At 46.5% G+C, this 24,485-nt stretch overlaps 2 protein-coding genes across 9 annotated transcripts in view; one reads left to right on the top strand and one right to left on the bottom strand.

The window, feature by feature from the left end:
• Positions 1-3,639, top strand: part of Fbxo25 (F-box protein 25) — a 41,463-nt gene extending 37,824 nt beyond the window's left edge. For 6 of the 8 annotated variants that reach the window (XM_074055356.1, XM_074055353.1, XM_020180421.2 and 3 more), the window contains 2 exons: positions 389-415; positions 1,046-3,639. In XM_074055356.1, coding sequence (XP_073911457.1) covers positions 389-415; positions 1,046-1,135 — 117 coding nt within the window. In that variant the 3' untranslated portion in view covers positions 1,136-3,639. The remainder of the gene's footprint in view (positions 1-388; positions 416-1,045) is intronic. The other 2 variants (XM_074055358.1, XM_074055357.1) reach the window with 1 other exon arrangement.
• Positions 3,640-6,390: 2,751 nt separating this feature from the next.
• Tdrp (testis development related protein) overlaps positions 6,391-24,485 on the bottom strand; it is a 32,528-nt gene continuing 14,433 nt past the window's right edge. The window contains exons 2-4 of the mRNA XM_020180422.2: positions 10,511-10,614; positions 8,721-9,057; positions 6,391-7,438 (exon numbers count right to left, since the gene is read on the bottom strand). Of these exons, the coding sequence (XP_020036011.2) occupies positions 7,286-7,438; positions 8,721-9,057; positions 10,511-10,614 (594 nt within the window). The 3' untranslated portion in view covers positions 6,391-7,285. The remainder of the gene's footprint in view (positions 7,439-8,720; positions 9,058-10,510; positions 10,615-24,485) is intronic.

The raw sequence follows: 24,485 nt of genomic DNA, 5'->3' as shown, positions 1-24,485 counted from the left end.
TATTTAGACAGAGAAGACCCTGGGACAAGGAAGAAATAAAGGACTTTCCCCCAAAAAAACCTTAGCAATATCAGGAAATATCAACATTCCTTTACACATTTTTCAGCAAATGATTCAGCAGTGTGGCTTCCTGAGTTGTAGACTTGAGAAATACTTTCTCCTGTCATGATACTGTGTTCAAGTCATACAGAATTTGGGGTGTCTGGTGGTACCTTGTCTTTTCATGTTTTGTATTGTCCAGACTTAGTTATGTGGTGGTTTAGTAGTTTTCACAAATTATATGCTTCAAACCTAAATCCTAACTTCGTCTGGCTCTCCCTAATCCTGATTTTTCCTTTTTCCTCCCTTGGCTGCATTCCTTGCTGACTCTTTCTTCACGATCTCAAAGGACTACCATCTTGCTTGGTTGTTCAAGGTACTTTCTGTTGCCATGCCTGCTGCTCTACTTCCTGTGTGCATTGTCCTTTCCCTGAGGGTGACAGCCTCACTTGGTTCCAGTGCTCCTGGCCAATGGCAGACCTGTCCCTGGGAGATGACATGAGGGCCACACACCCCTTCAGCATGGCCCACTGGGAACTGAGACAGCACTGGCCCCTCAGCCTCCAGACCGTGTCAGTTTTCTCCCACAGGCCTTGTTTCTTCTGTTGTCACTTCATTAAATGTCCTTGCTGCTCCTTGATTGTGAGCATTGCCTGTTCTCAGGACAGCACTTGTGGGGTCCCATCTGCCCTGATAAGGATGGAGGCTGCATGCCCACTCCCTGGGGCCTGTGCAGGTGGAGGGAACTGAGCAACTAGGTTAGCTGGGACCTGCAGACAGGACACAGAGGGATGGGCCAGGGATCAAGAGACCAGTGGCTCCCGAATCACCACATGCTTATTCCAGAGGCTGCTGAGCGCTGGGGCCGCCCTCATACTGATTCCCATCCAAGGTAAATACCACTGTTGAGGTGGGGTCATGGTCCGCTTAACTCCAATGATCTCTCTGGAAGCATGCCTGACAGCAGTGACAGTGTGTCCTAATCTGCCTCCTACCCTCCCCGCAGGACTCAGGACACCCGTGCACTGCAGCCGACCCTGACAGCTGCTTCACACCCGTGTCCCCGCAGCACTTCATCGACCTCTTCAAGTTTTAATGGCCACCCTCAGCCCTGCTGTCCCTGTCCAAGGTTGTACCTTGTGCTTTCTGTGCATAGCTGGTAGGAAATGTTCTCTGTGACAAAGAGATGATGGTCAGTGATTGGAAGCATCTCTGAAGCCTGTATATCCAGAAAAACCCCAAAAGAACTTGGAAAACATCCCTCGTGGTGGCTGTGCAGTAGGAATGCACTGTGGCACGTTTCCATCCTCGAAGGAGTGGAGGCCCAACAGAACATTTATACTTTTAGAAAACTTTTCTTCTAAGCATATCAAAATTTTCAATTTTGTATAACTATGGATCAAAAAAGATCTGGGTTTTCAGCCCCACATTCTGTGTTGAAGTGACATGAACAACCAGGAATAGTTTCTTAGTTGTCAAATTCTAGTTTCCCACTCTACAGCAATTGGTGTGGAAGACTAAACAATTGATCCTTGTAAATATATTGTGCAAAATATTTTTTTTTCTTAAAATGTATTTTCACAGCTCCATTGGCCATGTGCAAATGAGTCCTTTTCAACTGAAGACAAACAGGGACATGCTCAACATGCTCCATTTGCTGTTGTCAACAGGGCTGTGACCCACGTACACTGTCCATAGCCAAGCAGTGGCCACGCTGTGCTCCTCCTGGGAGCCCCACTATGGGGCCAGCTAGTGTCCACACTGGGGCTGTAGGGCCCAGACCAGGGTGGAGACTGCTAAGGAATCAGGAACAGCACAGTGAGACCTAGACTTGGTATGTGTAGGAAAAGTAATAAACCATGTTTATCTACTAATTAAGCTTTGTCAGGTTTGAGTCTTAATGAAAAATGTGGTGTTAAGTCTTCAAAAGACTTATTTTTAATGCATGTCCATTTTAGAAAAATTTGAAAATAAAGGTATATAAAAACATTGAAATCACCCATAATTCTATCACACAAAGATAATGTGCTTGCTAAAAAAAAAATGAAAAATTGTCCCTCAGCCACCATAGTGTAGAAACGTACTTCTGTATATGTACATCTTTAGCTAGGTGGGAGACCCAAACTAATCATTTCTTTAAAACTTTTCTTCTAAGCATATTAAAATTTGTAGCTGCATATTTATAAATACATATCAAAAAATATTTTGGACTTTCAGCCTCCTATTCTGTGTTGACCTAACATAATGGCCAAGAACAGCTCCTTATTGTCAGGTTAGGCATAGTGCAGACACCTGCCTCGCATGTGCACTGGAATCAGTGTTTTTTAGAAAACCATAGACATCCTATCAATGCTGTTTTCTGATTCTTGTCACTGAGGTCTCCTCCCTTAGAGCTGTGCATTTCTTCTCCATCTGTCTGTGTTTGCTTCATATGTTTGGAGCACTGTTTTGGCGCATGTGTTACCAATCGGTTTGCTGATGTCCTTTTGCTGTACTGGATAGGAATCTGCAGTAGGTGAGGAGAAGCTCTTCTAGTGCTCATAATACTGGGCCCCGGCTTTTTTTTTGTAATCCTCAACTTCTGGCAGTAGTGAACAATAGCAGCAGTTAGCAGCAAGCAGCAGTAGGCAGTGCCTTCCAGTGCTGCAACTCTCTTGGGGGGCCTTGGGTACTGGGACCGAGTCCTGTAGTGACAGACAGGTGTTTACAGCTCTAAGGCCTGGGGTGTCGAATCCTCAGCCCTTGACTGTGGGTTATAGCTTTTAGGCTTAAGAGGTGGGATCCTCGGTCCTTGTGGCTTAGCAGCTTTCCAAAACTCTTCCAGCAACCAGGGCCAGCAGTTTCTCTTCTCTGTCTCTTCACAGCCTTGCCTTTCTTTAGCCCCAGCTCTTTACCCTCTCTCACTTTCTACTTCTTCATTTTTTGCACTGGCCACTCTGAAACTCTTCAAGCTGCCTCTCACTATTGTTGCTGTCCCCTTTGTTCCTTCATGTTATCAACTCAGTCCACTTTACTAATGATCAAAAGTAGGCAAGAAAAAAACACCTGAGGAGAAGCCTTTTATTGGGCCTCACGTGGCAGCACAGAAGGGCGTCTCCCTGCTGGCTCATAAAGTGAGCTGAACAGCCTAACTTCTATAGTCAGAAAGGGGGTGTGGCCCTGGTACTATTTGTACCAGTCAACTTCTGTAGTCAGAAAGGGGTTGTGGCAAGGGCATTTGCACCAAGCACAGGCCATTTGCTGGGCCACCTCTGGCCTAGGTGAAAATGGCTATAGGATCATCTAGAGTTCACAGAGGTTTGTGATGGCAGAAAGTCCAGTGCAAGCTGTTTGAAAAAGTCATGGCTGGGACAGAGCCTTCAAGAACTGGAGTTGTGCCTTGGCAGCAAGCAGTTGTGATCACTGTGTAGCTTCCTCAGGGCATCCATGGAGTATACAAAACAGTGGTGTTGGCAAGAGGACAGTCCAGATGGTTGGCAGTCCTTTGCTCAAGACAGCAGGAGCACCAGAGAAGATCTAACAGCTGTCAACTAAGTCGCTTCAGTCCCACATCTTAGCTTACTTAAAGGAAAAATAAACATTAAAAGTCATTACCAGTGATTTAACAGTATTTAACGGTGCTTTTAACAATGCTTAACTCCCTGCCCAAGGAGGGAGGAAAGCTGGGTCACTTAATCTCTCACGTGTATCATCTGTTACATCTTGGTGAATTTTAAACATTTTTTTATTTAAACAACATTAAGGTGAAATTTGGAATATTAGGATTTACTTCAACATAATTGAGAAGACCGACCATTAGTAAGGTTGGACGTAAGTGTTCAGTTTATACCCAGGGTTGAAACATTTCTGTAGTCAGATGGTAGTGATCTGCTGCCATGTAGTCACTTGCACCTGCTCAGCTCTACGACTGCACAGAAAGCAGCCACAGACATCTGCACACAGGTGAGTGTGGCTGGATCCCACCAAACAGCAAGGACACTTGCAGATGTATTATTTCTTCACAATTTAGAAAACAAGTCAATGGGACACACTTGGCCAAGAGGCCACAGGTTGCCATCTCCAGCCTTGTTTCTTCTTCTGTATATATTTGACATCTTTCCATTTAAAAAATTATTTGCTGTTACCATTTTCTTATTGCAAAAGTATATGTGCATTGTAGAGTTTTTTAAAAGCCAAAACACACACAAAAAATGAAATGGTTACGTGTAATAGCAAGTAACTTCAGAATATTCACAGTTTGATATATCTTTCCAATAATTTCTTTTATATTATTTTTGAGAATTCATAACACGTTCCCAAAGTCAGAGAAACAAGTACATATTAGGATACACTGCCCTCCCACTCAGAAACACAAAGTGCCTGGTGGTGTGTCTCCCAAGAAGAACCAGCCCTGTAAGAACTTGAGGCCTGCAGGACACAGGTCTCCTGTGTGCTTCTGCTATTGGCCTGATGATTTCCTATAGAGCAGAAATGTCACTGCCTCCTTCTAGTTTACAGCACCAATTCTGAAGTCTCCAGAGAGAAGATTTTGAGACCCTAATTTCCTCTAAAGGAGAAAGGAAAGGGAAAAAAAAAAAAAAATCAGTTCTGGAACACTCAAATGAGGCAAAAAGTAGTTCATGTCACCTCCACCCTATCCAGATTCAGTTTTCTTGAAAATAAATGTCTAAATTTGCAATTTTTAAAATCATAAAATTCCAACACTAATTTTTTTACATAAAAAGTGTTCATTTTTTTAATTTTTGAGTTGCCATATATTAATAATCAAGGAGATTTCACTGTGATAATTTCACATATGCATACAGTATACCTTGAACAAGTTCATCCCCTCCATTGTATTTCCATTCCCCTTTCCCCTTCTCCTCTTCTCTCAGTTTGGGGCATTTCCTTATGCTGTCTTCATATATATATGTATATATATACACACACACACATATATATCCTCTTTACCCCTTAGTAGTCTTTCCTTTACCCCCTCCCCCAGACTGTCCCCCATCTACATTCATATCCCATCACCAGCGTCATCATCGTAGTTGTCATTTCAGGTCGAGGTTCCACAAAATGATAAGAACATGAAATATTTGGCCTTTTCAACTTGGCTTAACTCATTCAGCATGATATAGATTTTTTTAAAAAGATGATGAACCAATAGCCGTCAAACTTCAATCCAGTTTCCAGCACTAATTTTGACATAGAAAATTTATATTAAATAGAATTCTCAAGAAATCAATATATTATTATCACTTGTTTTGAAAGCTAAAATTCTACCCAGCCTGTATGATTAAATGAAAAATCTCATTTCCAACTCTGAAAAGCCTTGCTGAGACAGTAATAATTTCTAAATAATAAACACATATCCCTCCAAGGTCACAGCTCACGTACCAGACCTAGGAGCTGGTTCTGGGTAGCCCAGATGGCATCAGATGGAGGTTTCCCAGCAAGCAGCAGGTCACGAGCCAGCAGCAGGGCATGGCTACTGTGAACCTTGGGAAGCTACTGACACCAGACTTGGTGAGAGAGTGGTCCCAGGCAAAGTCCTGGGCTTCCAGGGCACAGCTCTGGAAAACCCATGTCCTCCTGTCAGCTGTCATTGTGGGCTACTGGCCTATCAACCTGTCTTGTGTTTAACATCAGCTGTCAGAACTTGTGGAGCACCAGGACCGGATAGGCACTGTTCATGGGCCACATGGTCACCCTGCCCTTGCAGTAGGCTCTGCAGATGCTGAGAACCCCAGCCTGTGAAAGCTGCAGGTGGACTGGTTCTGATATTCCCACACCACATTTTCCCTCAAAACATGGCATGTATCATGTCTTCTTTTTCTGAGACAAGGTCTTGCTGTGTAGCCCAGGATGGCCTCAAATTGACAACCCTTTCACCAGCCTCCTGTGTGCAGGGATTATAGCTGTTTGCACCACCATACCTGGCCAGTCATGTAGTTCTGCATTAGTAATGTGGACAGACATCGCTTCCTGTGGTCCCTACATGCACATGAAGCTCAGGACCAGCCCACCACGCATCTGATTGATTGATAGTGATTTCCCAAAGAGACAAGCTCGGTGTGCCACCACTGCTGCCATTCTGGTTGGCACAGGGGCCCAGTTCCTATAGGCATTAATCTTCCCTTGGCGAGGTCAAGAGGTGGCCATCTTAAAATTATGATTAGGTTAAGAAGTGTACTGTTGATGGGATTTTCAGCTGATGCTGAAGGAAAGAACTGCATAAAGACCATGCTCACTAAGGAGTGGCAGTTCAACCAGAAGATCTGCACCCTGTGCATCTAGTCATTCTCATGATGCCAGTGCTGACAGCTCAAGAAGTAGTTCAGACAGGCCAAAGACATCTGGACAACCTCAGTTGAAACTTCATTTATTTATGAAATGTAAATATATTTTCTACATCTTAAAATGAGGTTTACAAGGTCAGGAAAGTGCCATTAGCGCTAAGTGATCAAGTAAAGGCTTGGTATGCAGACACCAATGATCATGCAAGATCAGTACTTTTATTTTCAAATTCTCAGCTTTAAGAAGGAACCACCCTCCCTGAGGTCACTCCCCTGTGAAAATCAGAACAGGCAGGGCACAGGCTGCAGAAGCTGTATGCTCACTACTTGCCCCAGAATTACAGCTGTGGCTGCTCACTGCACGTGAACATGACAAACTCACTTTGGTAAGTATTCTTTCAAGACATTTGCTCCTCAAAGCACACAAATATTTACACTAAAACTCACAGTTTTAATCAAATACAAGACAAAAATCATACTTTCATTAATCTTGGTATATAAAACAATCTTACAGTGCACATTCCAACCGCAGTCTGGCTCTGTCTTTACCTTCTGAGGGGGTGGTGTGTGGTGCAAGGACCTCCGCCAGTGCATCATGACTACATCTCAGTGATGTCAGTTACCAGACTCACACTCGGCACAGGCACAGTGAACAGCAGCTATAAGTTTCCATCCCCAGCCTGAGTGTTGTATTTACATTCTAGTGCTTTGGATGGTACCAGCCAGAGACAGCACCCACTCCTGCTGTGAGACTTCTGCACCATCACTTCCTCTAGGAAGACACAGGCTGCAGCCCTTGCACTAACGCTTACCTGAGGATGTGTATTTTTTAACTCAGCAACTTTACTAAAAACTATAAACTTTCTTCTGCATTATGAAGCAAAGAAAATCTCTGCAATTTCATAATTTCAAGATTCTAACAAAGTTTTATTTGAACAGTTAAAGCTTGTCCCCCACCCCAAGGCTCAGGAAGTGAACTTAACTTTGAAAAAGGCAGGTGGATGCACGGAGAGATGGGTGGATGGACAGGAAGATGAGTAGACAGGACGCAGGGATGGGTAGATGGACAGAAAGATGAGTAACAGATGAGATGGGTGGATGGACGGATGAATAAGTAGCTGTAGATGACAAATGGATAGCAAGGGATCAGGTAAACTGTCTATTAAAGACAGACACTGACCACTACGCTGCACCTCAGGGGCACTGGGTTGTTCTATGGAGTTTTAAGTGGAACATCCAGGTACAGGAGGCAGCACAAAAGTACACACTGGGAAAACACAAGGATGGGATTTTTTGCTGTTTTTCCCATGGGGGGGATGCACAGTGAAACTGGAAGCTTTTGTTTTTAACCAAAACAAAAATATAACTTTTCTGTCAAACCACTTCTACCTAAAAGATATTTGCACCACCTGCTGCTAAGCGCCACCCTGCAGAGACACAAGACCATGGTGCCTGGCATACAGCATGGCAATGCCGAGGACAATCAGCAGGCCTAGAGAGACAGGCAGAGCGAGACGCAAAGCGCCATGAGTTCTGCTTGGAGAAACACGATTTCTTACAAATCTAACATCAATCACAAAAACTATTTCACTTAGGAAAACTAAACACCTGGGAATCATAGAAAAGAGGCACTTTAGTATTCTACATACAGTTTAACTTGGTAATGAGCAAGTTCCTGTAGATTATCAAGTGACTAAAACTTATTCTCACTTTATGGCATTTTTTAACCTGAAATCTGTAAACTAAATTAAAAAAAAAAAAAAGAGAGGGAAAGAAAGGTCAGAATTTAAAAGCTGAGAAGCAAAAAATAAAATCCCACAAGAGAACCACTGTTGCTACCCAGGCACACGCTGGAGGCCGCTCTTCAGCAGCAGGTGGACAAGCTCTAGACCAGTGTTCAGCCTCATACAACCCTCACTGCTCCAGCATTTGTTATTTAACTTGCAGGTTAAGCAGAACTAATGTGACCTTTGGAAGACACATCTTGTGACCTGGGACAGGAGAAGATGCCTCTGCTGCTACATTTGCAAGTCATGGTGGCACCAGTGTCACACACAGAAGGGTCCTACAAGCTGTGACTGAGGCCAGTGTCACTTTGTGGAGACAGCAGGTTGTTACTCGATCTCATAGGACGGCATCAAAAGTGCACATGTGCAGTTTCAGCAAACGTGAACAGACTGCAGCAGGTGGACGTTTCCACAATAAGGCCACCAAATGCCACCAGCCAGAAGCCACTGTGTGCATGGGCAGGGAGTGTGACTTGCTGGCAATCAGTGAATTCCTACTCTTGAGCATGGGAGGGTTGGACAACTTAATGGTGCATAGCAGGGGGCCACCCAGCCCAGCAAACCCCAAAAGCAACATGACAGTGCAACAAGGCTCCTTCTTTGCTCATTCTACCTCCTCGTGGGTGTCCGTTAGGTGGCCTTTGCTGTGTCGCCGGATGTTCACCAGTTTCCCTGCTGACCGGAGGCTCCAGCGAGAGCTGCTGGTCGAGCTGGCCAGACTGGTGTACTTGGTGGAGCCCTTGGTGTCATCCTCCCATCCTGACCAGGGTGCACAATCACTCAGAGCATCACCAACATCAGCTGCCACGTCTTCAGGACCAAATCTTGGAGGCTCCCAACCTTCTATCTCATCTGCTTTTTTAGACTGGCTGTTCTGTTTTAAAACCAAACTGTCCCAAAATCCAGATTTCTTCTCCAATTTCAACTCTTCTTTCAATCGTAAGTTAGCTCTGTAGGAGGTAAAAGTTTGATGATCATCATCCAGTGATTTCACCAGTGTGTCAATTTTATAAAGTTCTTCTCTAAAAACTTTAAACTGCTTAGAAAGTTAACACAACCCTATGTGTAAGTTTTAAATAAATCTTACAATTAATGGATAAAGTAAGGAAAAGTTACAGTTATCCACTACCCACTGTTAGTGAAGCTTGTAGAAAGCAAAGGATCCTGCAAGGTTGAGACTCAGCATGGTAAAAGACAAGAACCAGCCTTAGACAGGAAGCTGGGAAGTGTTGTCATGGGGGGTTAGCAGTAAGAGACCACAGGAAGGACAGCACCCACTAGCACTGCAGCAAACCACACATGGAATCCCAGGGGCCAGATTAGGAAATAGGGAAAACAATTTACCAGTCGGTTTTCTATAGGGTTACTTGAATAGCAAGCTTGTAGGAGGTAATTTACTCAACAAAAGAATGAACTCAGAATACCTCCTACTATAAAAAGGAAAACAACACCACAAAACACATGCAAGTCAAAGCCCTGCCCAACTGCCCATAAGCATGGGGCATTGCTGCGGACACTGGCGTCCAGGCCTCACTCCAGAGATGCTGCCCCATCACAGCCATCCAGGAGCCAAGAGGGCCATTCATGCTGTCCTCCTAGTACATGGGTGCAGGTGAAGCCACAGCACCTCCAGAGTAGAGAGAGTAGAGGGCCTGCATATGTAGACACAGCAGGGCCGCAGTCCTCCACCAGAAGAAATCAGCATGCAGGTCACCTCCTGTGCCAACAGGCAGGCCATCAACTGGTATTTGCACTTTTTAACACGTTGAAATATAAGGTGTCAGTTTAAATGTACTTTATTTTCTAAACCCTTTTACAGTTTACAATCAATCCTTTGCAATTTTGTTTTTCTTTTGTTTTTACAGTGCTGGAGTCAACCCCACCCCAGGGCCACAGGCATGCTAGGCAAGTGTGACAGCCCTACATATCACTGCGTGGCATCTCCAGCTTTGCATTTTTAACAGTACTTTTCTTTCTGTTCTTAAAGCACTAAAAATCTAACCATTTACTCAACAAAAGAACTCAGAATGCCTTCGTCTATAAAAAGGAAAAGGCTTACTATAAAAAGGAAAAAAAACACTAAAAATGTTTTTAGACTGCTTTAAGATTAGGAAGTTCACCTTATGATTCTGAGTTCTTTTTACTTTTCTGTAGCATTTCAACATGCTTATGTCACACTACCACCTTTCACCAAAAGTACATTTTACTTTCTTTTTGTTGCCAGAGCATTCAAAAAACATACTCATCTCTGTGTACTCATGGGTCACTTCTCACAGGCCCCAGGACAGCAAAGGCCTCTCCAGGGCTCAGAGTCTGCACCACTCTTCACCCCTCCACCATAGCCACCTCTCCAGTTCCCAGTGACTTCCCTCCCCTCTTGAGTCAGGATGGCTTATGACTTACACTTTGGACTTTGGAGATTTGCATCTCTCAAGCAGATGTTGTTCATCGTCTTTGTTAAACAGAGAAGTTACTTCTTTCCAGCCTCGGAAACTTGCTCCCTGACCCTAATGAAAGGTAAAGAGAAATGTCAAACCTGATGTCATGAATCCACAGGTCTCAGTTTTCTGGTGTCATGTGTCGCTTGATGATGGGGATATGGTTGGAGAGATTCATCGTCAGGCGACTGTATCTCTGCATAGAAGTCACAGAGCAGCTGACAGGTGTGTAGAGGTCTAGCCTGTGACACATCTAGCCACACAGTAGGTATGTATGGCACAGAGTACTGTCCTAGGGCCCAGATGAGCACATTAACACAATGGAAACAACTACCTCACATACATAATTGGTGACAGTCATGCTGTGTGCACTCACTTCAATGCCACAGAGGCACAGAGGCTGCTCCCCAGCATCACCACAGGAGTGATACAATGCCCCACGAGGTTACCATGGCTATGACATCATCAGCTCCACTACAATCTCCTGGGACATCATCGACCGAAATGTCCTAGCATGGCACACAGGACTGTACCAGGCATGTGCACTTCTTACCTTTCCACATCACACAGAACTATCCGAGCCACCTGTCCACACTGCTGAGGAAACTACATCCCCTAAGACCCTGGTCAGTAATCATGCCCTAGTGACATTAGGTGGCTATAATGAGGCTTATGAAGCGACAGAGCTTCCCAAACACGTAAGACTGTCTATGGCATCTGGGAGCCTGACCCCAGAGGAGGTCCCCCAGAAGGACATCCTCAGCAACTCTGTGCCACCTTAGCCTCAGCACTGCAAATGATGGCAGCTCTGGCCCTGACCTCCAGAGAACAAGCTTGTAGAAAGAGTAGATGATTTTATACAGGTTTCATTTCTGAACTCAAAATATCTTACAATCAGTGGCACCTTGGATCTGTTAGATAACTTAAAACACAAAGGAAAGGATCAAAGACACCAACACTTCGTAGAAATGGGCTTTGCACCCCACATCCATTGCCCTTGCTGGGCTGGTGTAGGGCAGGGGCTGTTATAGCACAAACCTAGTTTTAAAGTACTTTGAAATGTGAAAAAGGAAACAGAGCAGTCCTGAGAGACTGCAGACACTGTTGGTGTGAAAATCTATCATATATTCAATTCAACTAACCAGTAGAGGCAGCTAGTGACCCAAGACCAGTGTGTAGCCCAGTGGGGAGGGACAGGCCCAAAGACATCCTTGAGAGAGGACCAGGGTGGAGAGACAAATACAAACATGTCCTCAAGAGACAAACCTGCTTGTGATTTTGTTTTTGCTTTTGTTAATTCAATTTGGAATCAGAAAGTGGTGGATTCTGACAAATAGTCCTTGTGCCTTCCCTACCACCCCCATTATTCCTGGTAGGGGCTCCTGTTCTCCATAGTTCTTTGCCCCAAGCACCACCCCCACAGACTGGGGACCAGTCCCCTCCCCTGCCTGTGTCTCTCCCCAAACCCCTTTAGGTGAAGGGGGAAGAGGAGGGGAGGGGACCTGTCCCCTCCTCAGGCATCTAGGAGGGCCCTGCCCCATGGACTTCACCCTTTCCCTCAGGCTCTCTCCCTGACATTTGTTAAAATCAAAATAAATAAAACTAAAAGTTTTATATGACAAAAGAGAGAGAGAGATGACCAGGGACCAGCACTGAAGGACAAATGCAAAGATGCCCTGGGGAGAACCAGGGACCATGGATCTCCCTCTGTCACGTCAGACTGAAGCCCTCACTCTGGGCAGAGGTCTGTACTTCCACCAGCTGACCCTACACCAAATTTGCTGGGGTTAGGATCACAAGAACACCAATTTCAAAGATCATGGTGCCAAAAGACCCCAGCATAAGGTACCAGTCCACCACACCAGGTGCGTACAGGGACCTACCCAGCAACACAAATTACTCCAAGCCTGAGAAAGGCTCATGTGCACACTGCACAGCTCTTCAGGCCCACAGAAGTCAGTGTTCACCAGGAACAGAGTCCTAATGTGACCAACCTAGGCTGGGGGACAGTACACAGTTGCCATGTGTGCAGCACTGAGGAGGAGCCTACAGCACCTCCCTATATTGGGACAGAGACCCTTAGAGCAGACCCTGAGACTCTCACAAGGATGCAGCTCTGAGATCTCAAGTCACTGCCTCAAGTGCCAGCCTCAGGGCAAAGGCACATATGACCCAGTCTTCTGGGCAGTGTGGTGTCCACCATTTTGGACCCTGGCTGGCTGACTCCCTTATACCCTCTGTCCCTCCATGGCACCACCACCATCCAGAGATCCAGGCTGCACACTGCCACCAACCCAACAGTGATTCTCAGTCCCACCCTAGAATGAAAACCAACAGGAACGAACAGTCACTGAACTCTACCACCCAGGGCTGTTTCTGCTGAAATTATTAAGATGTAAAATTACTCCATAGTTCAGGATCTTCAGACAGACATTCTTGAGGAGGAAAATGTACTAAGAGGAATACTTCTAGACACATGGTAAGCAGTGGCAAGCCTGCCCAGAAGGATGTGTGGTGGTCCCCCCTAGATCCAGACGTCCAGCGCAGTCACAGCTTGGGGGACATGGTAAGACTCTGAGGTTTGGAACAGATGGCCAAGAGGGGCCAGAGCTCACTGTTCCTGTCAGCCTGCCCAGTGCCCACAGAAGCCCTTCTGCGGGACAAACCTTCCCGAAGCCCCTGATGCCTACAGGTCTGCAGCGTGTAGCAGGCATCATTCACAGAGTGCATAGCAGAAGGTCAGGCCACACTGGGACACTGTTGCAGAGGTCTGCTCTGACTCCTGTATTCTCTTGGCTTTTCTCCACCCACTCATATCAGTGTTTGAACATTCAGAAAACCTTGTTCATGATTTTTCACAGACTTCCTCAAGTCCAAGAAAGATGTGCTCCTGTGTTCCCACACCCCCATTCTTCAGTGCCCCACCACCACCAGCAGCAAGCTGTTCACACCAGGACAGTTTGCTGGTGCGTCCTGTGTGATGTCAAATCTGCTCAGGTTGGAGGACTTGTCAGAGCTCATTAAATTTATACATTTTGTTAGATTTAGGAGGCAAGAGAAGTGAGTGCCAGAACTTCTGACTGATGTTTTCCCCAGGTTAGGGTACACCTGCAGCATGCACAGCCCCCAGTGACAATGAAAGGTTGAACACCAGCCACTGGAAGTACTTCTGGTGCGTCATCAATTCTGAAACTGAACCAATGGAAGTGCTCTAAATGTCTGAGAGTAGTTAAAGCTTGTTCAGACCCTTGAGCACCCCATGAGCTAAGGTGCTGAGCGCTCCTAGCAGACAGGAGCAAGACACATCCTAGCAAGGGATACTGGCAGTGTGTCCACTCCCACCCCAACCCCATGAAATCTGCACATTCGTTCATTCAGTGAATATTGTCAACCACAGAGAGGAACTTATGCAAAGCTAAAAAGGGTCTCCCCTTGTCGGCCTCTAGGTAGGACAACTCCCTCAAAGCCAGGTGTGGACTCAGCTGCTGATCCAGAGAACACTGAAGTCACACAACACAATAGCAATGAAAACACCACCAGAAAAGCACCTGCAACACTGTTCTCCAGACCACATGCCAGTACCTGCTTGTCCCCACTTGAGCCAAGAATACACGGCCTGAACTCTCCACATTCACCTGGCGTTTCTGAGAACCATGGGGGCTCCTCCTCCCTCACTGTTTACTCTCGCTGTAACGAGATGCACCCAAGCCTCCACCCCTGCTGAGCTGAAGCTGCTCTGTCTCCTGGGTTTTGCGCACCACTGTTGGGTGGAAATTCCACACCCGAGCTTAACAAACCCCACCCAATCGCCAGCTGCCACTTCCACTTACAGAACTGTCCATTCTTACTGCTGCTGGGAGCATCCAGCTTGCCTTACCCTCCACCCCTCAGAGCAGCCCATAATTCAGGGTCTCCAGGTGACCCTACCCCTCGGATGCGGCATCCTGTGAGCTGTGAATCCCCCTCAGGTGTGTGACTGGCACTGACCCCCACAGTGTTCCTACAACCCTGACAGAGCTGCGCCAAGGTGTGACCCACTCAACAGGCTGCCCCTGGGTGTGTGATCCTGCACACAAAGGCAGAAGGAGTTCTGAGGCAGTGGTCCCTGTCCTTCTTACCACCAGATGCTCAGCCCAAGCCATCACAGTGTCCCTGACAGGCCACCATGGTTCAACCTGCTGCACCCAATGATACTGGACAAACTCAACAAGCCCACATGCCTCTCCTTCACAGGGCTCTCCATCTACTCACTCAGGGAGCAGCCCACAGATGAAACACCCTGAGGGTCCAAGAGGCCCTGAGGCAGGCAGGTTTCATGGAATCAGTGTAAGCTGCCCACCTTATGACCCACCAACATTCTCCCCTTCAAGGGCTCCTCCCTGCAGCCACTCTTTGGGAAAGGAGTAAAAACTACAAACACCTCTTTGGAAGCAGGGCAAAATTTTCTTCAAAACTAGAGATGGAGATAACCAAAAACCAAGACTGATGGTATGGGGCCCAGAAGGGGAGGCCACAGAAACAAGAAACAAGTTCCAGCACAGATGGTGGAAAACTGTCCTGTTTTGGCGATTCTTTTGTTTTTCGAGGTGGAGAAAACCTAAGAGATGCTGAGAAGGAAATCAGCACTGACCAGTGCGTCTGACTCTGTTGGCGAGGTGAAGCCATGTGTCCAGTCACAAGCATGCAGAGACAGACCCAGCATCAGGGGTTGGCACCAAGGGCACAGACAAGCCCCAAGACCCCTCCAGTGCCCTGCACTGACCCCCATCAACTCAGCCTCACCATAATGACATCAATGTTTTTAACAACATTCCCAGAGCTGCTCAAAGACCAAGATAAATATCATGTGTTTTCTTTCTCCTATTTTCCTCAGCTATGAAATCAGCTTCCAGTGGTAACTCTCCACATGAAGCAGGTGTGAGGGTCTCATCCACCCAGGGTGAATTCCTCCCGCCCTGAGGCCCCAAGCTACCCAGCACAGCCTATCCCACAGGGCGTCAGGTGCAAACAGCCAGAGCAAAAACAACTATGTCAAGACTGAATGATAGGTGAGATCACCATTTCCATGATGAGACAAAGAAATGCATACTCAGTCCCTCGGAACTGAACCACATGAGCAGAACCATCCACAGGACAGACAGCACTCCAGTCAGCCAGTTCCACCATGGCCTACCCATGCCCAGTGATGGATCCCTAACCCTATTTACTTTTTGAGACAGGGTCTTGCTAAGTTGCCCAAACTGTCCTCAAACTTGTGATTCTCCTGCCTCAGCCTCCCAAACCACCATGCCAGCTTATGTATACATTTTTTTTTTTACACCAACTAGGGTTTGAACTACACCTTACGCCACTCCACCAGCCCTTTTTGGTGATGGGCTTTTTCAAGATAGGGTCTTGAGAACTATTTGCCCGACTGGCCTCAAACCAAGATCCTCTTGATCTCTAACTCCTAAATAGCTAGCAGATTATAGGTGTGAGCCACCAGTGCCTGGCTTATATATTTTTTAAAGGTACTTAAGTTTGCGGGTCAAGGGAAAAAAATCATTAAACCACGAATTTCAACTTTTTATTAGGAAGCACAATCCTCCTACCATAGCCACAGCATCAGGTATGTATCACTGGGAGTGAGAGCCACGCCAGATGGTACCTCATGCTGTTTCAATCCATCCTACCAGGGACATGGACCACCCCTTTTCCCAGCGTATCCTCACTACATGCACCTCCCACCCATTAGCCACTCAATTATCAGACTGACTGTTTTGGTGTGGTACGGTTTGTCTCCAGGTAACCTTTGTTTTACTTAATAGCCCTGAAGTGCAAGAGTAGTGATGCTGACAATTTATCAGAGAAATTGTTGTAACAGTTGTTGTCAATCTCTTATGGTGCCTATCCTGTACATTAAACGTTATCAAGGTGTTCATGGACAGAAAAGAAATAGTTCACATAGAGTTTGGTGCCACCTGCAGTTTCAAGGCATGTGCTAGGGGTCTTGGATTGAGGGGCTTACCATATGTACAACCCGCTTAAGAACACCGTGGTCCTGTAGTTACTGGCACACTGTGCTTCCAGACATGAATGACCAAGAGGGGAGTGCAGACATATGGAGCTACACACAGCCTAAGGCCTTGCCTCAACACAGCTAGACACAACTCCAGAACTTTTCTGCACAAGACGTAGAACAAGCCTTCTAGCTGCAAGGCAGGGATGAGGTGTGTTCTGAAACATGTTTACAAAAGGCACTAAGATGACCTGGTAGGAGTAGAACCAAGCTCCCCAGAGGATCTCCTGGGTGCCACTATGAGCTGGCAGCTTCCTGGTTCTTCCTCAAAATGAGCCCCCACTGTGGGGCCAACATCCAGGCCACAGGTTATCACAAAGCCCCAGGAGGCAGGGAGATGACTGTGAACCATTCTGAATTTGGGACTCAGATAATCTTCCATTTAAACACTCAAGTTATTGAGAAACTGGTCATTCTGGAGAAATTCAGACATCTGGGTCAGCTGTGAAACAAAATCCAAAGCCTTCTTTATCAGACTAGCGTATCGGGCTTCAGGGAAAGTTCTCATGAGACTTTGTCCAGTTCTGAACGTGAGAAGAAAGGGCCTCAGAGCAGTGTGATCCAACAACTGACCTCACAGAGCGGGGCTGGGAGGTAGGACCAGACCCCAAACAGGAGGGGCTGCTGTCCGCAGTTCCTCCTGTCCACCAAGAGGGGTTACCAGACACCCTGATACATACCACACTGTGCCTAGGACATCAGTGAGTGTGTGTGTGTGTGTGTGTGTGTGTGAGAGAGAGAGAGAGAGAGAGACAGACAGATGCACACACACACACTACTGTGTCTAGGATCTCAAACATGGCCAGTCGAGGACCTAAAACACAAGATTGTGTGTTCTGATATGAAACCATCACAAGATGCCAATAGAGCAGGTGCCAACAGTCTGTCTCCCCATTCCATGTGTGCACAGTGGTGCGTGCACAAGTGAGAGGTGTGTTCTCCACAGCTGCTGACACCTCCTGTGCCCACAGTATCTCAGGAAGGTGAACCAGGGGCCTGGGAGTCAAAGGCAAGGGACTCATTTTAACGTCCACGTGTATATGCCTCCTCTCAGTCAGACAGTGTAGATCCTGGGCTATCATCTGGAAATATGGTAGGAATCATAGTGCTCAGCACAGTCCTCATCGGGCCAACAGCAGAAAGAGATGGTAGACACTCTCTTGGTCCTCTGAACACACAGAAGAAAGGCAGTCATTTCCAGCTATGGCACCAGTTGAGACACTCACATCCAAACTTCAAGAGCCAGATGGCACTGAGGGTGCCATCACCCCTCCCAGACCCTGCCATCTTCTCCCTCCTACCTCAAAGCCCAGTTTACCCTGGGCTAGCTCTGGAAACCAGAACAGGTCGGGAAGGACGGAAAGGGCCCTCCCAGAGCCACACAGGCGGCAGTGGGCAGGAGGCGATGATGGAGACACAGGAGGTAAGATATGACTGACCAGACAGCAAGTAGGTCAGGTCAGGACCACACATACAGAGCAGCAAGAGGGAAGAATGTGAATGATGAAGACCACAGGAGATCTCAGGGCAGAGATGCAGCATAAATGTTTCAAGTTTCACAAGAAGCATGAGGATGGCTGGTGGTTAAAGGCAGATGTGTTGTGTTGTGAGCACCGAGGCAGCACGGAGTCAGAACAGAAGTTTCTCTGAAACCCACACCACCCGTGGTGCTGGTGAAGGCACAGGGCGAACAGAGGGAAGCCTATGCAAAGTGGCAGTGAACTTCTCCTGGGGAGGGGGCCAAGTGGAACAGGTCTACTGGATTCAGAATTCTGTACCATGTAAAAAGGAAAAATGACAAAAATGACAGCCACATTTGTAACTCACAGGGTTCAGCCTCCTCAGAAAACATTTATCCAAAACCTCCAAGCAGGAGGAGCAGACTACATGCCGTGTGTGGACTCCAGAGAAATTTCTTTCTACAGAATTATTAACAGGACTGAGAGGGCTGTAGGTCTGCACTGAGTGCCTGCCCAGGGCCTCAGGTCAATAGGCCATCTGCATCAGGGTAGATGACGCCCAGGACCTCAGCAGGCCAGGTTCAGCATAATACATGTCTCCTCTGCTCTAACCTGCTCTAACTTAACTAACCCTACTCCTACATCTGCCGCCTCACAAAGCCCACACTGGCTTTGCCCTCAGCTCATTCTATTCTACAAGGAGGTGGCTCCACTCATGAACTACAAATGAAGCCAGCAGGATCTACAGCCAAATCAGTTGCAATTTTGTCTACTGACAGAACTTTTAGCCTAAAATGGTGAAATGAAAACGACTTGGAAACATGACATTACAAACCTGGAGAGACGCCTTTGAGATGCTCCATGGGACAGCTCCTGGAAAGAAGTGGGAATGGGGGGCAGCCTGGTTTTTAAGTTATAAACTCTATGGTTAAATTTGAAAAATAAGAACAAGCAAAATACTAGGAAATATTACAACATATAATGATAAAAATCTAATGTTCTCAGTAAGAAAACTTTCATAAAACAATAAAAAAAATTAAAACCACAGTAGAAAAATGGGCAAAACAGAAGTGTCTTCTGACCATGAGCCCTCATCCTAGTCTGGGAGGACAAGATATGCATGCTAACATGGCAAGCCTATAGGACCCACTTTTTTTTGGTGGTGGTGGTACTGGGGTTTGAAGTCAAGACTTCACACTTGCTGGGTAGGGGCTCTACCACTTGAGCCAAGCCTCCAGCCCATTTTGCTCTGGTTACTTTTTAAGATAGGGTTTCGCTTTTTGCCTGGGTTGGCCTGGACCACAATCCTCTTAGTTTATGCTTTCTCCCCCTCTCTCCACTGTAGCTGTGACGACAGGTGTGCACCACCACACCCAGCTTTTTCTGTTGAATCTTGAGAACTTTCTTGCCAGTACTGGCCTGGAAATGCAATCTTCCTAATCTCAACCTCCCATGTAGCTGGGGTGACAGGTGTACACCACTGCACTTAGCTAGCGATTGGTTGATGTGACCTCACGAAATTTTTGCCTGGGCTGTCCTCAAACTTCGATCTCCCAATCCCAGCCATTCAAGGAGCTAGAATTACAAGTGTGAGCCACTAGCACCCAGCTAAGCGGCCAATTTTTTACAGTGCCTATAAACACTGTAAAAAGAGAATATAAAACTCTTAAGACCTCTTGCTCCATGGCTCTGCCCCAGAGCTAAGGGCTTAAAGGTACCCTCGCCTGTCATTTAGGAAGCTGGCTTCCAGTCCTGCCAGGGCTCTGCTCCCTGTCAGGAGCCTGGCTATGTGACTCAACGAGTGCTCCAGTAACTCCTATTGTCCCAACACAACAGAAGACAAGCCTGGAGAAGGCCCCACTGCCTTCCTTGATCGCATTGGCCCACATGTGGCACTGGTGTGTTTTCCTCCTTTCCTTTGGTTTTCTTCCTCTTGTGTAACAGGTGCAGACCAGTCTGCAGTGAGGAGGGGTAGTGGGAGACAGACACAGAAAAGGCGAGGGTTCCTCTCAACTTCAAGGATCCGCTTGCACGGCATCCAGAAGGCTCTGCCACTGACCCTGGGTCAACACACCATCAGCCCACTGCCTAAATCAACCAGTCCTCACAGTGCCAGGAGAAGCCACCACCCAAGACAGATTGCCAAACTGCCAGCTCACAATCTGAGCTAACGGGCATCTTCCTGCCCTGTCATTCTATTTGTGTCCTAATGTAAACCTATGGAAACTAAAAGGCCAACTGCTGTTAGTTAATGGTAACTATAGGTAGTGGGTGAAACTTATTTCACATTCCAAAATTTTTAAGTATTTCACAGAAATAAAAATTAGCCTTTCATAAACAATGACTTAATATTCAATTTATGTGACCAATACACACTATAACACAATTTGCATACCTGATGAAAACAAGCATACGTTCAACAGTTGATCTAAAGTCAAAATCCACAGCATTGGCTGCATACCTGAAACGGCAGTACGGCCTTCCCTGTACACGTTTTCCTTTGTTCAGCAGGCATGCACAGCACCAAAAAAGCATTAATTCTGTAAGTACCTTAACTGCTCTCCAAAAACCTCATACTCCTCGGTCATGAGGCACTAAATCCATTTCAATAACCAGTTCATTTTGCTGGCCTCCTGAAATTCAGGGACGGGAGAGGTCTGTTGCAAGGATGAATGTTGGTTTTGTACACCACTGAAATACTTGAAATGTGTCTTCTGTTTTTAAGAAATTGGAAAAATAATCCCAATGAAAAAACAGAATTCACATTTTTGCCAATTAAAACCCAAAGCACCAGGCTGGAGGGGAAGGAAAGTGAACCTAACATGTAACACTCATCACCACTCTCCCCCTCCTGTACAGCCCCTGAACACCCGCCTCAGTCACTGCACAAGGAATGTACAAGCTAACAAAAACCTACCTGAGCAGACAACAAACGCAGGTGTAAGCAGCCTCAAGTTAGTAACGCACATTTCAGAAGGTATCTACAGGTGCCTGGAGTAGGAGCAGGCTGGAGGCAGTCACAAGACACACAAAGCCACACCCAGCGTTGAATGGATGTCTCGCGGAGCTGCCCAGGACCCCAGTCCGTCTGCAGTGGGGCAGGGCTTCCCAGGAGCCAGAGCCATCTGGTGAAGGCAGGAGAAATGCCTACCATAACCAGCTTCTGGATGCTGCCCTAGTAGACTCTTTGTCTTCTCCCCTTCCCACACAAACATCCCATCATGGGTCTTTCCATTCTCCCCTGAGGCAGAAGAAGCAGATTCAAACACTTGAGGACACATAATTTTCCTTGTTTCTAATATGGGAAGAAAGTGGAAATTGCTTCACAAGACAGTGATCAGCAAAAAAAACAGTGAAATGGAGGGATGAAGATCAGAGCCAAGCAGAGAGAGCACAACCAGGCCACCGTAAGGAAGCAGAGCAGAGGATGAGAAGACAGCAGCTCCCCCTTCATCCCAGTCACTCCTTAATAGCACAGAGACCACTCTGAACATGGAGATGACCATGGAGATGACCACAGCAGCAGGACAGGCTGCTCTCCTTCTGGGCTCCGCCCCAGCCTACAGTTCCCAGCTGTCCTCACAGGTGCAGTGGCCTGGTAACTACATCCAATCTTAGAAGTGCTTTTCCTCCTGTGAGGCTGCCAGGACCACTTGCTTGGCAGGCACGATGGAAGGAGCCAGGGCCTCCTGCCACCACAGGCCTGTAACAGCCATGAGGACTGTGCCACAGGCAAGAAATAAACCTCCATTTGCTTGATCCTTTACTTTGGACAAGTCTGCCCAGTCACCACATGAAACACAGGCAAGAAAAGGCAGTCACATTTGGTGGCAGGCAGTAAGCATAAACCAGGCAGGCTGGGCAGCAATGGGAAGCCCTGCAAGCCTTACAGCTGGAGAAGACATCGGAGAAGAGACTGAGCAGCTATGTTTTGAGGCAAGGGGACGGAGGAGTGGGAGGGAGCTGCGCACCACGGCCCCTGTGCCTATCGCCAGACCAGGGCAAGGCCAGCATCACAGGCTCACTCACTTTGAGTGGTTCATCTTGTGATGAAGCATTACAGAAACAAGTCTGTCTGACTTCAGTAGAAGATAAAACTGGGGGGGAGGACAAGGATCCACTTTCCTGGGCTTAATAAATTGAAACTGCTGGAAGAAGCAGGGGTTTGAGAAAGCAGGAGGGGTAGGTGGTGCCAATTAAGGCAGAGGCAGAGAGAACAGGAGCCCAGAACCTACATGGGACAGCAGCTGTGCTGACCAGTGGAGCTTAGGAAAGGGAAGACCCTACGCAGCAGCATCAACAGCAGAGGGAAAAGGGTTGCAAGCTCTCACCAATAGACCCCAGCTCCACAAAACCCTTGCAAGAACACAGCACAGACCAGCATGCAGGAGCCCAGGGTTCCCTACAGTCCAGAGTTCCAGGTCCCTGAGACCCACGTTCTGCTGCTCTGACACACAGGAGCCCTGCACAACAGAGTAAGGCAGCAAAGGAGGTGACCACCCAAGGGCTCTTCGTTCTGTGGCCTTGGCTTGCCTTAGTTTTTCACACATTCATCTTAATGCTGCATTGAGGTTTTGCTTGTGTGTAGCTTTCTAAACAGATGTGCTTTCTTCACTTGATACTTCTGTGTGACTCACCCATAGGGTGAGGATAGAAACTTGACCAGACCTAGAACAGAACCATTCACATCCCGGCCCAGGCACGGCAGAGGGGAAGGTGCACATGTTGTTCCAGCCACACTGGCCTTCCTGCTCCATGCAAGGCCAGGCTCATGCCCACTCCAGAAACGCCAAGCAGGGGAAGCAGTGAACAGAAGTTAGAGCTACAGAGGTAGGAAAGAAAAAGGTAATGACAGGAGTCACCACACACAGCAACGAGCAAAAACAAAAAGCACACTGTGGTCCTTCTTTGGTGTCCTTAAGCAACTTAGACACCAGTCCAAGACAGAAGTCACAACCGGTGCTCCCCCAAAAACCTAAGTTTGATTCTTGGTTCCTATGAAAGAAAGCTAGGTACCAATTTCACTGAAATTTTAAGTGTTTGCTATTATACTACTATGAAGAATTGGTTACACAAACCTAATTGTATTATACATCAAAGTCAAAGAATTCCAAGTTAAATAAAAATGCCCAAAGAAACATATCAAAATGCAGACCAAAAGTGGCTTATGTTTATAAGTCATAGTATTTAATGTTGTTATTGTAAGATGAACTTGAAAGGGAAGATGCACACGCAAAACAAAAGAAGAAATAAAGAACACACATCTTCCGTCAATCCAGCAAGCCCTTCGAAAAGCACACAGGAGCAGGGCCGATGCCTAACACAGCTCTACGTGCATAGGAACAGACCAACCCCAACATAGCTTGACACACACAGGATCAGGACTGAACCCCAACACAGCTCTGCACACACAGGACTGGGGCTAAACCCCAACACAGCTCTGTATGCACAAGAACGGGGTTGAACCCAACTCAAATACACAGGAGCAGGGCTGAATCCCACCTCAGCTGTACACACACAGCAACAGGGCTGATCCCCAACTCAGCTCTTTACAAGATGATTCAGAAGTAGCAGTGACAGAGGCACAGCAGTCTTTGATGCCTGCGGGGGGAAAATACAGCTGCGAATACCTACTGAGAGAAGAAAGATCTCAAATTAGTAACCTGAGTTTCTACCTCAAAACACTGGAAAAAGAACAAATGAGCCCTCAAGCAGGTAGAAGGGAAGAAAAAAACAAAGTTTCCAGTAGAAACTACCTAGTGGAGAGTAACACTGCAGAAATCAACAAGACCAAAATTTCATTTTTTCAAAAGATCAACAGATAAACTGGGCTGGTGGTGTGCACCTGTGGTCCCAGCTACTCAGGCTATGAGGCAAAAGGACCATAGCAAGACTGTTTTGAAATAAAGGAATAAATAAAGATCAAGCAAATTGACATATCTTTAGTTAGACTGACCAAGAAAGAAGGCCCATATCACTAGAAGCAGTAAGAAATGAAGGCGCGTTATTACTGTTGACTTTATGGAAATGAAGTAATACAGCAATACTATGAACAATTGCACATCAAGAAATTAGATAACTTGGTTAGATGCAATAAGACAAATTTCTACAAAAACACAAACTACCAAAACCAACTCAAGAACAGAAACATGAAGAGGCTATAACAAGAGAAGAGACCGTCCAAAAAGAAAACTCAGGCCAGATGTGTTCTCCACTGAATTCTACCAAGTATTTACATAAGTACTAACAGCAATTCTTCACAAACGCCTACAAAAGGCATCACGATACACAATACCTTGTGTGAATGTAGACCAAAAAAAAAAAAATCCTCAACAGAATGCTAGTAAACTGAAATCAAAAATAAAAAAGTAAATAGAGTCATGCACCATGGTCAAGTGGGATTTACCCCAGGAATGCAAGGT

Source organism: Castor canadensis, chromosome 14 (assembly GCF_047511655.1).
Source record: "Castor canadensis chromosome 14, mCasCan1.hap1v2, whole genome shotgun sequence".
NCBI lineage: Eukaryota > Metazoa > Chordata > Mammalia > Rodentia > Castoridae > Castor > Castor canadensis.
Note: the sequence above shows the minus strand (reverse complement) of the source record. Positions and strands in the feature narration are given on the sequence as shown.